Source organism: Eumetopias jubatus, unplaced genomic scaffold, assembly GCF_037043125.1.
Source record: "Eumetopias jubatus isolate StellerSeaLion01/CBP00866 unplaced genomic scaffold, mEumJub1_p1.0 scaffold_1, whole genome shotgun sequence".
Classification (NCBI taxonomy): Eukaryota; Metazoa; Chordata; class Mammalia; order Carnivora; family Otariidae; genus Eumetopias; species Eumetopias jubatus.
The window spans coordinates 199670560-199684467 of record NW_028274807.1 but is presented as its reverse complement, the minus strand read 5'-3'; the positions used below and the strand labels follow the sequence as shown (position 1 = coordinate 199684467).

The following is a 13908-nucleotide window of genomic DNA, read 5'->3' as shown; positions in this document are numbered from 1 at the left end:
CCTTTTTTGACACCTGAAGGCTCGTGAAGTGTTTGTTAACTGCTGGGTAGGGGTGGGAATTCTCCTTCCCTCTTTACCATTGAGCAGTGGTAACCGTTCTGACACTAGTTCTTCTCTGACACCAGCACCGCAGGTAGTGAGAGATTCTCCTTGTTACTCTTCGGATGGGCCTAGAAATCTAGGTCTGGTTTCCGCTGACACTGAGGGACTAGGGGAGTAGGGCCAGGTGGTGCATTGTTCCTGGCCAGTGGGGGTAAAAGTCCCAGCTCCCTACTTGGCCGCCTCTGATACCACCCCAGTGGGGATGTTAGAGAGCCTTGTTACAGCCTCAGGAGGGTGGAAGTCTAAGGCTCTCCCTTTGGCCTTTGGGTGGGAGTGGGGCCATAGTTTTTTCTGTGGTGTTTGGCTAGAATAGAGCTGTTATTGTCTAAATGTTTTCTGTCTTGCTATGCTACCCCCTTCCTGCTCCTTTGGCTAAAGAGCAGACTTTTGTTGGGACTCTCTTTTGTGTCACGTGTTGGCATTTCTGGGTTGCCAGCATCTTCAGCTCCAAATCTGGGATGTTTGAGTGAAAAAGAAAACCCAGGGAACTCACCACTGTGTCTTTCCTTGAGTGAGGTGCCTCACTGGTCTGCCTTCTCTTGACTTTTTAGAGTCTTGTGTTTATATATGATGTCTAGGATTTTTTGTTGTGTTTAGTGGGAAACTAGGGGAAAAATACGTCTACCTCATCTTCTTAGATGTGGAAGTCCAGTTTTTTTCTTTTATGCTTTATTTTTTTTATGTCTTGTTAAATGAAATCCTTTCTTATCCTGACCTACTATATTCTTTTTTTTGTTTTTTTAAGATTTTATTTATTTATTTGACAGAGAGAGACACAGCAAGAGAGGGAACACAAGCAGGGGGAGTGGAAGAGGGAGAAGCAGGCTTCCTGCTGAGCAGGGAGCCCGATGCGGGGCTCGATCCCAGGACCGAGCCGAAGGCAGACGCTTAATGACTGAGCCATCCAGGCGCCCCCCCTTCTATATTCTAAAATTTTGGGGCACCTGGGTGGCTCAGTCAGTTAAGCATCTGCCCTCAGCTCAGGTCGTGATCCCAGGATCCTGGGATTGAGCCCTGCATCAGCTCCTTGGTCAGCAGGGGGCCTGCTTCTCCCTCTGCCTCTGCCACTCCCCCTGCTTGTGCTCTCTATCTCTTTGTGTCAAATAAATAAGTAAAATCTTAAAAAATAACTAGGGCTAGGTATAACTGCTGTTTATAAAGTTATTTTCATAGAAAAATACTTATAAATCGGGGGCACCTGGGTGGCTCAATTTAGCTAAGCCTCTGCCTTCGGCTCAGGTCATGATCTCAGGTCCTGGGATCTAGCTCCACATCCGACTCCCTGCTCAGCGGGGAGCCCTGCTTCTCCCTCTGCCTGCCGCTCCCCCTGCTTGTGTGCTCTCTCTCTCTCTCACGCAAATAAATAAAAATCTTAAAAAAAAATTTAAAGTTCTGCTTTTTACATTTGTATATCTAATTCACCTGGGTTTTATCTTATTTATGATGGAGAAGTGAGGGAGGACCCTATTTGTACTTAATTTTCTTCATAGATGGCCACTGGTCCTGGTGCCTTTGAACAGCTCCTTTGCAAGCTGATTTTGGGCTCTCCCTCTGGTTCCACAGTCCACTTCTACTCTGCTGCTATAATGCTGCTTTAAATATAGTAGCTTTATGATAAGTCTTTGTTTGGTAAGCTAGGACTCCCAGCCTTCAAAATTATTTTACTTGGGTTTTAGCTGTCTCATGAATTTTAGTTCAAAAACAACGTAGGAACAGGAATGGCAAAATCAATAGCAAAAAAAAAAAAAAACCCAACCGTGTTGGAATTGGCTTGGATTTGCATTGACTTTACAGTATACTGCCCACTTCAGTGACCTGGTTTTTTTTTTAGCAATATTATTTATTTTGCATTACCCCAGTCAAAAAAATACCATGTGGCCCCTCAGCAGCTTGGCTCAGGGCAGGGCTTGCTTCTTTTCTAGAATGGGAAATTGCTCTGGTCACCTTGAGGACACCCAGCAAGTCCCACAATACATCTGTGTGGCTCTCAGCCTCAGGGCAGGCGTTCTGAGCTGCCTGCACTGAAGCCAGTCAGGAGTATGAGGGACAATGTGCAGGATTCTAATCTCTTTTTGGGGGTGGGGAGCAAGAGAGGCCAAATAAGTTGTGTTCACTGGCACTGAGTTTGCAAATACGGGTTTCATAAACAGGTCCTACGATTAGTGCTTGGGGTGTGAGGAGTGAGCAGTTGCTGAACTTGTCTTTGCAAATACTTGGTTTTTTAGTCTCTTCAACAGCATTTTTGTTGTTGTTGTTGTTGTTGTTGTTTTGCGGGGGAGAGGCAGAGGGAGAAGGAGAAAGAATCTTAAGCAGGCTCCATGCCCAGCGTGGAGCCAGATGCAGGGCTTGATCTCACAACCCTGAGATCATGACCTGTGCCAAAATCAAAAGTTGAACACTTAACGGTGCTTAACCAAACCACCCAGGTGCCCCAAGAGCATTGTTTTAAGACTTCATAATTGTTACATTATCCACATTGCTTGGTCTCTATATATACAAAAAAAATTTTTCCCCCTGAAACATTTCAAAGTGAATTACAGAGATTTTTGATACTTCAGCCCTAAATCCTTCAAAATTAAAGACAGTCTTTTATAGAACCACACTACTATCATCTCACCTAAGAAAATTCACAAATCCAATCTCCAGCCCAGAGACAGAATTCCCCAATTACTCCTTTTGGAGCTGGGGTTATGTGTTTTTTGTTTCTTGAAGTTTTTTAATTTTTAATTTTTTGTTTTAAGTAAATCCAGATCCAGTCAAGATGCACACACTACCTCTGGTTGCTGTTTCTAAATCTAGAACAGCCCGCTTGTGTTTAGGGGTGTCAGTATTTGGACAAACCAGGCCAGTTATCTTGTAGAAGGTCCCATATTCTAGATTTGTCTGATTGTGTCTTCATGACTCCTGTGTTTGCTATAACTGAGAGTTAGGTCTAGAGCAGCACTGCCCAACAGCAATATAATGTGAGCCACGCATGTGATTTAATATTTTCTGGTAGCCACGTGAAAAAATAAAAATAAGGAATTAATTTTGGTAATGTATTTTATTTAACGCATTTCTTTGTCATTTATTAATGTGGTTATTTACTTAACATTTTATTTAATAATATATTTTATATCCAAAATAATATTTCAATATGTAATCAGTATTTTAAAAGTTTTTTTTAATTTTTTTATTTAAAGATTTTATTTATTTGAGAGAGAGAGAATGAGAGATAGAGAGCACGAGAGGGAAGAGGGTCAGAGGGAGAAGCAGACTCCCTGCTGAGCAGGGAGCCCGCTGTGGGACTCAATCCCGGGACTCCAGGATCATGACCTGAGCCGAAGGCAGTCGCTTAACCAACTGAGCCACCCAGGCGCCCAGTATTTTAAAAGTATTAAGGAAACATCTTACATTCCTTTTTTATGCTAACTTTTCAAAAATTCAGTGTGTATTTTGCCCTTAATGGGCCAGCCACATTTCCAGTGCTCAATGGCCACATGTAGCTGGTCCCTCTGTACTGGACAGCACAGGGTGAGACTTGATGCACCTCAGGGTAAATGTTTTTGTTAACCTTAGGGGGTAGTAACTGCCGTGTACAACTTGGAAACCATGGGGTCGGCTAAAGTCTGAGTCTACTGTCTTTTTTTTCAGGCCCTGGGATGGAGCAGGTGTGCAGAGGGTGAAGACCCAGCTCTGGGACCAAGTCACTTGCCTCCTTTCTTAGTGAGACTGTCGGCTTGAGCAGACCCAGGCCGGGATGAGGATGTCTGCGGGCCTTTCGCTGCTGCTCCCCCTCTGGGGGAAGACCTTTCTGCTTCTGCTTTCTGTGGCCGTGGCTCACTCCCATTGGCCTTCAGAGGCCGGCAGGGACTGGGAGAACCAGCTCGAGGCGTCCATGCACTCAGTGCTCTCAGACCTTCACGAGGCTGTTCCCACAGTGGTGGGCATTCCTGATGGCATGGCTGTCGTTGGGCGCTCATTTCGAGTGACCATTCCAACGGATTTAATTGCCTCCAATGGAGAACTCATCAAGGTGAGACTGGATATAAAGCTTATGTGAATGGGGAAGAATTCTCATCTGCATTTTGGTTTTAGTTGTTGTTTGTTTGTTTTTGTTTTTTTCGCTTTCCATTCTAAGTTCCAGCAGTTCTGAGCTCACTTCTTCCAGGACCTGTGCAGTTACCATAAGAGAGGGACAACCACTGATACTTACAAGAGGGTCCCCAGATATCTCCGGATAGCATCTAAACTTTTATTCTTGCTCCCGTTTTTAAAGGTGTTACCATTAAAAAGCCTTTACATCTGTGGTTTGGAAACTTTCATGGTCATCGGGTTAAGTCTGATGGAAGGGCTTATGTGTAGAAAAAGGTCTTCTTTCATTAACCATGGTGTTAAACCCAAGAAATATAGAACTTTGAGATGATTTGAACCTATTTTTATAAAATAAGGTGTAAGTAAATATAGGAGTTTTGCTTTCATTTGGTGTTGTATGTTTACTAATGTATTTGATCACTTAAGAACCGGTATTAGTATGCAGACTTCAGCCTTGCCCCATCTTCTTTGGGGAAGCAATCCAGAGAACAAGGGGACCTGAGACCCATGTGACAGAAGAATGTCTTGGCTGGCCCGAGATGGAAATCAGGTGAATAGGAAGCTTTTGTGTCAAGAAGCACCATCCCTTTGTCTGGGGTTGTGGGTCCTTGGAATTTCCCCTGGATCCTGAGTGCGTTTGCACGGTGGCCACATGATGGGTAGGGTGTACCCCTTAAGTTATGAACATCTCTTAGAGCAGAGGTCAACTCTTTCTCTTAGAGGGCCAGATAGTAAATATTTTAAGCTTTGCAGGCCATGTGGTTTCTATTGCAACTCCTCAACCCTGCCAGTATAGTACAAAAGTAGCCATAGATAATGTGTAAATGAATGGGCATGAGCATGTTCCAATAAAACTTTACTTATGAGCACTAAAACTAAAATTTGAATTTCATATAATTTTCACATGTCAAAAGATCTTTTTTTGATTTTTTTTCTCTCAATCATTTGAAAATGCAAAAACCATTTTAAGCTCATAGGCCATACAAAAACAGGTGGTAGGCCACATTGGGCTCTTGGCCATAGTTGTCCTATAGCATTCTTCCCCTAGAAGTGTGGCTTCAGAATGAACTAAAAATATCCCAAGATTTGTACTTTGTGATGGTAGTTTTTATATCTCTTTTGCCTTTAGACTTCTGCAAACACATAGTGTTCTGGTTATCTATTGGTGTGTTTAAATTACCAAAAGTTAGTGGTTTAAAACTCCCAGTTTGTTTTGCTCAGTTTTGTGGCCGGGAATTCAGGGAGTCAGAGCTCACCTGGAAACCTCATTTCTGCTTCACATGGCACTAGCTAGAGTGGCTCATATGGGGCTGGAGGGTCAACTTCTAAGATGGCTCATTCATGGCTGACAAGCTGGTTCTGCCTGTTGACAGGGAGCTTAGCCAGGGCTATTGGTCAGGGTCCTTGGTTCCTCTCCACGTAGACCTTTCCCTGGGCTGCTTGGATTTCCTCACAGCACAATTAGCTGGATTCCAAGAAACAGGAAGTGGAAGCTGCCAATCTCTTAAGGCCTGGCTTGGTAACTTGTATAACAACACTTCATTGTACTTATTCGTCAAAGCACACACAGCCTCTGGTGGGTTATTACCAACTTTCTCCTCTCTGACCCACAAGCCCCAGGCATCTAGATTAGACATGGTCACAAATGCTGTGCCACTCTTCCCACTGAGAGGCAGATCTATGCTGCTTTCCCTTGAATCTGGGCGAACCCACTCCTTACCTGCACCTTCCCTGTGCTCCCTTCATTTTCCCTGCTGGCCCCCTTCTCTTTAGGTCATGGCTTGTTCTCAGGGTGGCCTTCCGATCTCAGAGGCGGTCATTACTCTAAAGATCCTGGCTTAGTTCCACAGAGCTTTTTTAGTTTGTAGAAGTTTTCCATGTCATCTTCATAATGCCCCAGCAAGCCAGAGGCTAGTCTGACCATTAGAAAAAGAAGAGTGGCAGTTTTGGAGGTACAGTTCTTGTCCACCTTCAAATTTGATCTTCTGAATAGCCAAACCTGTAGTGGTTGCCCTTGTTCCAGTTGTCACTGGAATGTTTTACATGGATTAGTTTTGACGAGAGGTGCCTTGAATCAGTTCAGCAAGCAGTATTTGCTGTATCCGGCAGAGAAATATTTAACAGGCTTATTCACCAGGGGAGTAAAGAGATTTTACTGGGAAAACAGGATTTTATCTGAGCACATTTATCTGTAGAAAGCAGACCATTTAGTAGCTGATCAGCCTGTAGAAAAACAGATGAAAATGTGTGACTCTTTGTTCCAGACAGTCTTACCATCAGGGTTGTGTGGGGTGGGAAATCAGATCAGAAAGCATGACTTCATCTCTGGACCTTTGGTTTCCCTATATGTGAAACATGATTAATAAATATTTATATAAAGTCTTTTTTATTTTCTCATTATAATAATGATATATAAATATGTGTTGTAGAAAAGGGTGAAAGAAAAATCTCTTGTGGTTCCTACCACTCAGAGTGAACTCTTCTATCATTTTCTGTGTTCATAAGGAGGTGTCCATATCATACACACACAGACTCTTAGACTTGGAATCATACTGGCCATATTTTTTTTTTCATTTTTAAAATTTTAATTTTGTTATTTATTTAAAATCAATTGATATATTGTATATTATTAGTTTCAGAGGTAGAGGTCAGTGATTCATCAGTCTTATAGTACCCAGTGCTCATTACATCCTGTGCCCTCCTTAATGTCCATCGCCCAGTTACCCCATCCCCTCACCCAACTCCCCTCCAGCAACCCTCAGTTTGTTTTCTGTAGTTAAGAGTCTCTTATGGTTTTCTCCCTCTCTGATTTCATCTTATTTTATTTTTCCTTCCCTTCCCTTATGTTCATCTGTTTTGTTTCTTAAATTCTACGGAAGATGAGTGAAATCATACGGTATTTGTGTTTCTCTGACTGACTTATTTCGCTTAACATAATACTCTCTAGTGGAAAATGGCAAGATTTCATTGTTTTTGATGGCCGAGTAATATTCCATTTGTATTTGTAGCACATTTTCTTCATCCATTCATCTGTTGATGGACATCTGGGCTCTTTCCACATTTTGGCTGTTGTCGACATTGCTGCTATAAACATTAGGGTGCATGTGCCCCTTTGAATCTGTGTACCCTTTGGATAAATACCTAGCAGTGCAATTGCTGGGTTGTAGGGTAATTTTTTTTTTTAACGTTTATTTAGAGTCTGGGGTGCTTGGGGGCTCAGTTGGTTAAGCATCTGACTCTTGATTTATTTATTTATTTATTTATTTATTTATTTTTTATTTATTTGAGAGAGAGAGAGAAGGAGAGATAGAGAGCACAAGAGGGAAGAGGGTCAGAGGGAGAAGCAGACTCCCCGCTGAGCGGGGAGCCCGATGCGGGACTCGATCCCGAGACTCCAGGATCATGACCTGAGCCGGAGGCAGTCGCTTAACCAACTGAGCCACCCAGGCGCCCCTGATTCTTGATTTAGCTCAGGGTTGTGAGCCTACATCGGGCTCCATGCTCAGCAGGGAAGGGAGTCTGCTTTTCTCCCTTAGCCTCTCCTGCTGCTGGTGTGCACATGTGTGCATGCTCTCTCTCTCTCTCTCTCTCAAATAAATCTTAAAAAAGATTTATTTATCGGGGTGTCTGGGTGGCTCAGTCGGTTGAGTGTTGTTGATTCCGGCTCAGGTTCTGGTCTCCAGTGTGGGAGAGCCTCACATCAGGCTGCATGCTGGGCGAGGAGTCTGCTTGGGGATTCTCTCCCTCTTCCCCTCCCCCAGCTCACGCTTGCACTCTCTCAGATAAATACATCTTAAAAAAAATATCTGAGAGAGAGAGAGAGCAGGGGGTGGGTAGGGCAGAGGGAGAAAGAGAATCTCAAGCCGACGCCCTGCTAAGCACGTAGCTGATACAGGGCCTGATCCCATGATCCTGAGATCATGACCTGAGCCGAAATCAAGAGCTGGAGTCTTAACCAACTGAGCCACCCAGGTGCCCCCATACTGGACATATTTTTAAACCTACTTTTTTTTTTTTTTTTTGAAGATTTATTTATTTCAGAGAGAGCAGGGGCAGAGGAAGAGGGAGAGAGAATTGCAAGCAAACTCCCTGCTGACCGCAGAGCCTGACACGGGGCTCAGTCTCACAACCCTGAGATCATGACCTGACCAAAACCAAGTCAGATGCTCAACCGACTGAGCCACCTAAGGCACCCCTAAACCTACCTTTTTTTATTCACTGTAGCTTGATTTTTTTTTTCCCTCATGGTCGTTAAGTATTCTTTGGGAATGTGACTTTTAATGACTTGCCTGATATTCTTATGTATGTGAGGAATATTTCAGATCTTGGTCCCAAGGAGCGTTGTTGAGGTGACTTCCAAATGGTGTCCATCACTACTACCATCATCCAAGCTACCACTTATTTGCCTCTTCCCAGGCTGCCTCCCTCCCCTCAGTCTGTTTTCCACACTGAGGCAAGAGTTGTCCTTATCTTGGTAAAGCTTAAATCTGCTAACACCTGCCTTCCCCCAACCATTACTGAGTTGCACTTAGGATCAAGGCCCATGTGATCTGGCCTCTGGCCTCCTCTGTCTCCTCTTTCCCTTTGCATGTCATGTCCCAGCCACACTGGCCTCTTTCTTGCCCCATGGACATGCCAAGCTCAGGGTCTACCCTGGCCTCTGACACACACTTTCTTCTGTTGTCCGGGGTCCTGTCACCTGTTTCAGGCTCATCTTGAGTCCTTTCCTTCCACCCTGATAAAAGCAGCTTTCCCACAAAACCCTTATGTTATCTTCTTAGCAAATTTCTGTACTTGAAATTCTTGGTTTTTGTTAGTCTGCATGTTTGACTCCCATCACATAGTAGCTCCTCAGATGTTTATGGGCTGGCAGAGGGAATGAGGACCCCTTCAGGACCCCTGTAAACTTGCTTTGGATTGTCAAAGCCTGTGAGACTAAGCTTGTCCGAGTCTCATGTGGGGTTCCCAGGTGAGGGTTGGTCTTCTAACCATTTTGGACGTGGTCGAGTTACCTAATGAGGATTCACAAGGAGAGCAGGGTCCTGTCCTGAGATTGAATGAGATTTGATAGTGTGGTTGTGCTTCTTGCTGTGACTGGTCAGGGGATGTGCATGGGGGTTGGTGATGGACTAAGTCAGTATTTGCCACAGACTAAGCAGTCGTAATAGTCTATTGAAGAGATCGAAAAGTAAGTCTCATTCTAAGTGAGCTGCCCTGGCCACGTGCCCAAGCCTTGTTTGACCTGTGTGCATCGAACCCTGGTTATGCTATTTCAGGAGGTTGTGGCAACTCGGGGGGTCACAGTGGCAGAGGGTGTATTGCTTTGCATCAGCCAAATGTGCCCATCAGGTAGCATCAGCTTCCCAAAGCAAGGGCTTCCCTGTACTTTACACACCAGGCCGCAAGGAAATAAAAGAAGAGGGGACTCACCTGCCTGGAGGAGGTAGCCCTGAGGTCCTAGACTCTCTGCTCTGCCTCATGTCTGACACCCTTTTGTGTCCAGGCAGCCCTTGTTCAGTTTCAGCTTGCCCAGCACCTCTTGCTTCTCCTACTGTTCTCTGGCTCTGCCTCGAGAATCGATTTGCTGTTATCGACCCCAGCTTAATTCCCAGATGGATTCCATTGACCTGATGGTGCCAGCAGGGGCTGTGGGATACCTCCAGGTCCAGGGGCCAGCATGACCTTCTGGAGAGACTTGTGCCTCAGGACTCTGTTCTCTCCTGTGGCCTTAGGATACTCTAAAGCAGGTGGTGCTTGCATGTTCTCCCTTGGACCAGACTGGATACCTGTATGCAAAGCTCACCCCAGGTCAGCTGTCCTTTGCTCTCACAGATGCCTTTAGACCCTAGAGCACCCTTCCTCCTTGTCAGGGTTTGTGGGGATGGGTCCCACAGAAGCCAGCTTGGCCTTCGTTGGCTAGATCATTGGCTGTCCCAAGTTGGCCACCGTTGACTCTTGCCTCCCTCAGGAGTGGCTCCAGCTCCCTGCAGGTGCCTCTTCTCTGACTTGAGTGAGCGAGGGACTGGCTGAGGAAAGTGATTACGTGCCTGGAGACGTTCTTACCCCTCCTTTCTAGGGTGGTCAGGAGAGACATCATTGCATCTCATGAAGTGATTGGCTTCCCCTTCAGATGTCTCATTTGGGTAGCGCCGCAGGGTTGGCTTTTCATTCCCGCTTCCCCTTATCCTCCTAGCCTGGAGACAATGTGGACTTTCCCTCAGCCCAAGATGTCGGCAGACTGGGAGCAGCCCTTCCTGGGACTGTGCTCTCAGCTGCTGGCGTGGGCCCCCAATTGTTCCCCCGAGAACAATGGGTACTCTTTTTGGCCAGGAAGGGGAACTCATGAAAGGACTGTTTCTTTGGATGCTTTGAGAGCTCTGTGGCGTCCCCGCCTGCATGAGATGAACTGCAGTTTCTTCCTGCCTCAAGTGGGTGTTCCCTGGCTCTGAATGGAGCCCTTGTGAACATAGCACACCGGGAAATGCGGGTTGGCGAGGGAAGGCATCTTGGGGGTGGGTTGTAAGAATGACATTTGCCCAGACACATCAACTCAAATACTTACTGAAGTGTAGACTTTACTTCTGTGTTTAAAAAAAAGAAAGAAAGAAAAGAAAATTTACTGACAAGGGCTGAAAGAACATCACAAAGTAAAAATAGATGACGGGTTTGAGGGACTGACTGATTCTGAGAATTTTATTAATGGCTGTAACTATGCTAAGCTGTCCCTTTTGGGGGAAAAAAGATTAATTTTTGTTTTTAGATGAGAACAGTTAACATCAGGTAAAATGCTTCATAACTCAGGGATGCCTGGGTGGCTCAGTCGGTTAAGTGGCTGCCTTTGGCTCAGGTCATGATCCTGGAGTCCCGGGATCGAGTCCCACATTGGGCTCCCTGCTTGGCAGGGAGCCTGCTTCTCCCTCTGCCTGCTGCTCTCCTGCTTGTGCTCTCTCTCTGACAAATGAATAAATAAAATCTTTAAAAAAAAATGCTTCATAACTCAGACCTGAAGGGCACTGGCTGGACTGGACAAGTTGCGTTCAGCATGTGATCCTGTGGCCTTGGCCTTAATGGCAAGGTTTGAGGCTTGTGTTGGTTTGAGGCTTGCAGGTCCACCAAAGATTGTCTCTCGTGGGTGTGGCTCTGCTTTACTCGGCAAAGCAAAGCCCCCTCATACCAACTTCCACCATCGTTCCTCATCTTACATGGGGACAAAGTTTTGGCTCTTTGGTCTCAAGCCAGAGGTTCTTCCTGTTGACTTGTACCATCTCCCTGCAGCCCAGTCATGTAACTGTGTGCATCACTTACAGAAGCTGAGCTTGGCCAAAGAGTAGATTTGTCTCATTGTCATAGTCCAGGGCCCAGATACAGGATCACCCTGATGTATCATGGGGGCCTCTGAAACTTGACTGGAGGCTCAGACTCCATCAGAGGGACAATTTCCTATCTTCCTAGGCAGAGGAGACCACATAGTAGGCCTGCGCAGAGGATGCCTTGATCACTTCATGTGTCAGTGCCTCTAGGGTGTTGTGTATGGTACCCAGCCATAGATGGCTCCAGGTTGGCCCAGCTTTGCAGCTTGGCTGAGGAGTGGGGAGCTGAAGGGTCAAGGGCCAGTAACCGGGTCTGAGGGATGACAAGGACTTTGCCAGGGAAGGCTGCTAGAGGCCTAAGCAGTGGGGTATCCTAGGGCAGCAGTCTGTGCCACTTTGAAATGGACCACTGAGGGGCATCTGGGTGACCTAGCTGGTCAGTGGTTGACTCTTGATTTTGGCTCACGTCATGATCTCAGTGTCATGGGATTGAGTCCTGTGATAGACTCCGTACTCAGTGTGGAATCTGTCCTCCCATTTTTTTTAATTGGATTCTTTGTTTTTTGGGTGTTGAGTTGTATAAGTTCTTTATATATTTTGGATACTAACCCTTGAATGGATATGTCATTTGCAAATATCTTCTCCCATTCAGTAGGTTGCTTTTTAGTTTATTGATTGTTGCCTTCATTGTGTAGAAACTTTTTATTTTGATTATAGTCCCAATAGTTTATTTTTGCTTTTGTTTCCCTTGTCTCAGGAGACCTACCTAGAAAAATGTAACTATGGCCAATGTCATAAATTACTGCCTGTGCTCTCTTCTAGCATTTTTATGGTTTCAGGTCTCATATTTAGGCCTTTAATCCATTTTGAGTTTATTTTTGTGTATGGTATAAGAAAGTGGTATAATTTCATTCTTTTGCATATAGCCGACCAGTTTTCCTAACACCATTTGTTGAAGAGGCTGTCTTTTTTCCATTGGATATTCTTTCTTTCTGTGTCGAAGATTAATTGACCATATAACTGTGGGTTAACTTCTGGGTTTTCTGTTCTGTTCCATTGATCTGTATGTTTGTGCCCGCACCATACTGTTTTGATTACTACAGCTTTGTAATATAACTTGAAGACTAGAATTGTGATACCTCCAGTTTTGTTTCTCTTTTTCAAGGTTGCTTTGGCAATTCAGGGTCTTGTGTGGTTCCATACACATTTGAGGATTGTTTGTTCTAATTCTGTGGAAAATGCTGTTGGTATTTTGATAGGGATTGCATTAAATCTGTAGATTGCTTTTGTTGGTAGTATAGAGATTTTAACCATATTTATTCTTCCAATCCGTGAGCATGGACTGTCCTTCCATTTCTTTGTGTTGTCTTCAATTTCTTTCATCAGTGTTTCTTTTTTTTTTTAAGATTTTATTTATTTATTCGAGAGAGAGATCACGAGCACGAGAGAGATCACAAGGGTAGAGGGAGAAGCAGACTCCCCACGGAGCAGGGAGCCCAATGCTGGACCCCGGGATTACGACCTGAGCCAAAGGCAGATGCTTAACCAACTGAGCCATCCAGGCACCCTCATCAGTGTGTTTTCTAATTTTCAGAGTACAGGTCTTTCACTTCTTTGGTGAAGTTTATTCCTAGATATTTTATTATTTTTGGTACAATTCTAAGTGGGATTGTTTTTCTTAATTTCTCTTTCTGCTGCTTCATTTTTTTAAAATTTTTTTTTATGTTAATCACCATACATTACATCATTAGTTCTTGATGTAGTGTTCCATGATTCATTGTTTGTGCATAACACCCAGTGCTCCACGCAGAACGTGCCCTCTTTAATACCCATCACCAGGCTAACCCATCCCCCTACCCTCCTCCCCTCTAGAACCCTCAGTTTGTTTTTCAGAGTCCATCATTTCTCATGGTTCGTCTCCCCCTCTGACTTACTCCCCTTCATGCTTCCCCTCCTGCTTCTTCTTCTTTTTCTTTTTTCTTAACATATGTTGCATTATTTGTTTCAGAACTGCTGCTTCATTATTATTAGTGTATAGGAATGCAACAGATATCTGTACATTGATTTTGTATCCTGCGACTTTACTGAATTCATTTATCAGTTCTAGTAGTTTTTTGGTGGAGTCTTTTCTATATATAGTATCATGTCATCTGCAATAGTGAAAATTTTACTTCTTCCTAATTTGGATGCTCATTTTTGTTGTTGTTGTCTAATTGCTATGGCTAGGACTTCTAGTACTATGTTGAGTGAAAGTGATGAGAGTGTCATCTTTGTCTTGTTCCTGACCTTAGGGGGCAAAACTCGTTTTTTCCCATTGACTATGATGTTAGCTGTGGGTTTTTCATATAAGGCCTTTATTGTGTTGAGGTATGTTCCCTCTAGACCTACTTTGTTGAGGGTTTTTATCATGAATGTATGTTGT

The 13908-nt window shown here is 44.4% G+C and overlaps 1 protein-coding gene across 2 annotated transcripts in view; it reads left to right on the top strand.

The window, feature by feature from the left end:
- Positions 1–13908, top strand: part of DAG1 (dystroglycan 1) — a 71005-nt gene that overhangs the window by 47106 nt on the left and 9991 nt on the right. For both annotated transcript variants that reach the window (XM_028124445.2, XM_028124446.1), the window contains exon 2: positions 3736–4117. In XM_028124445.2, the coding sequence (XP_027980246.1) occupies positions 3842–4117 (276 nt within the window). In that variant the 5' untranslated portion in view covers positions 3736–3841. The remainder of the gene's footprint in view (positions 1–3735; positions 4118–13908) is intronic.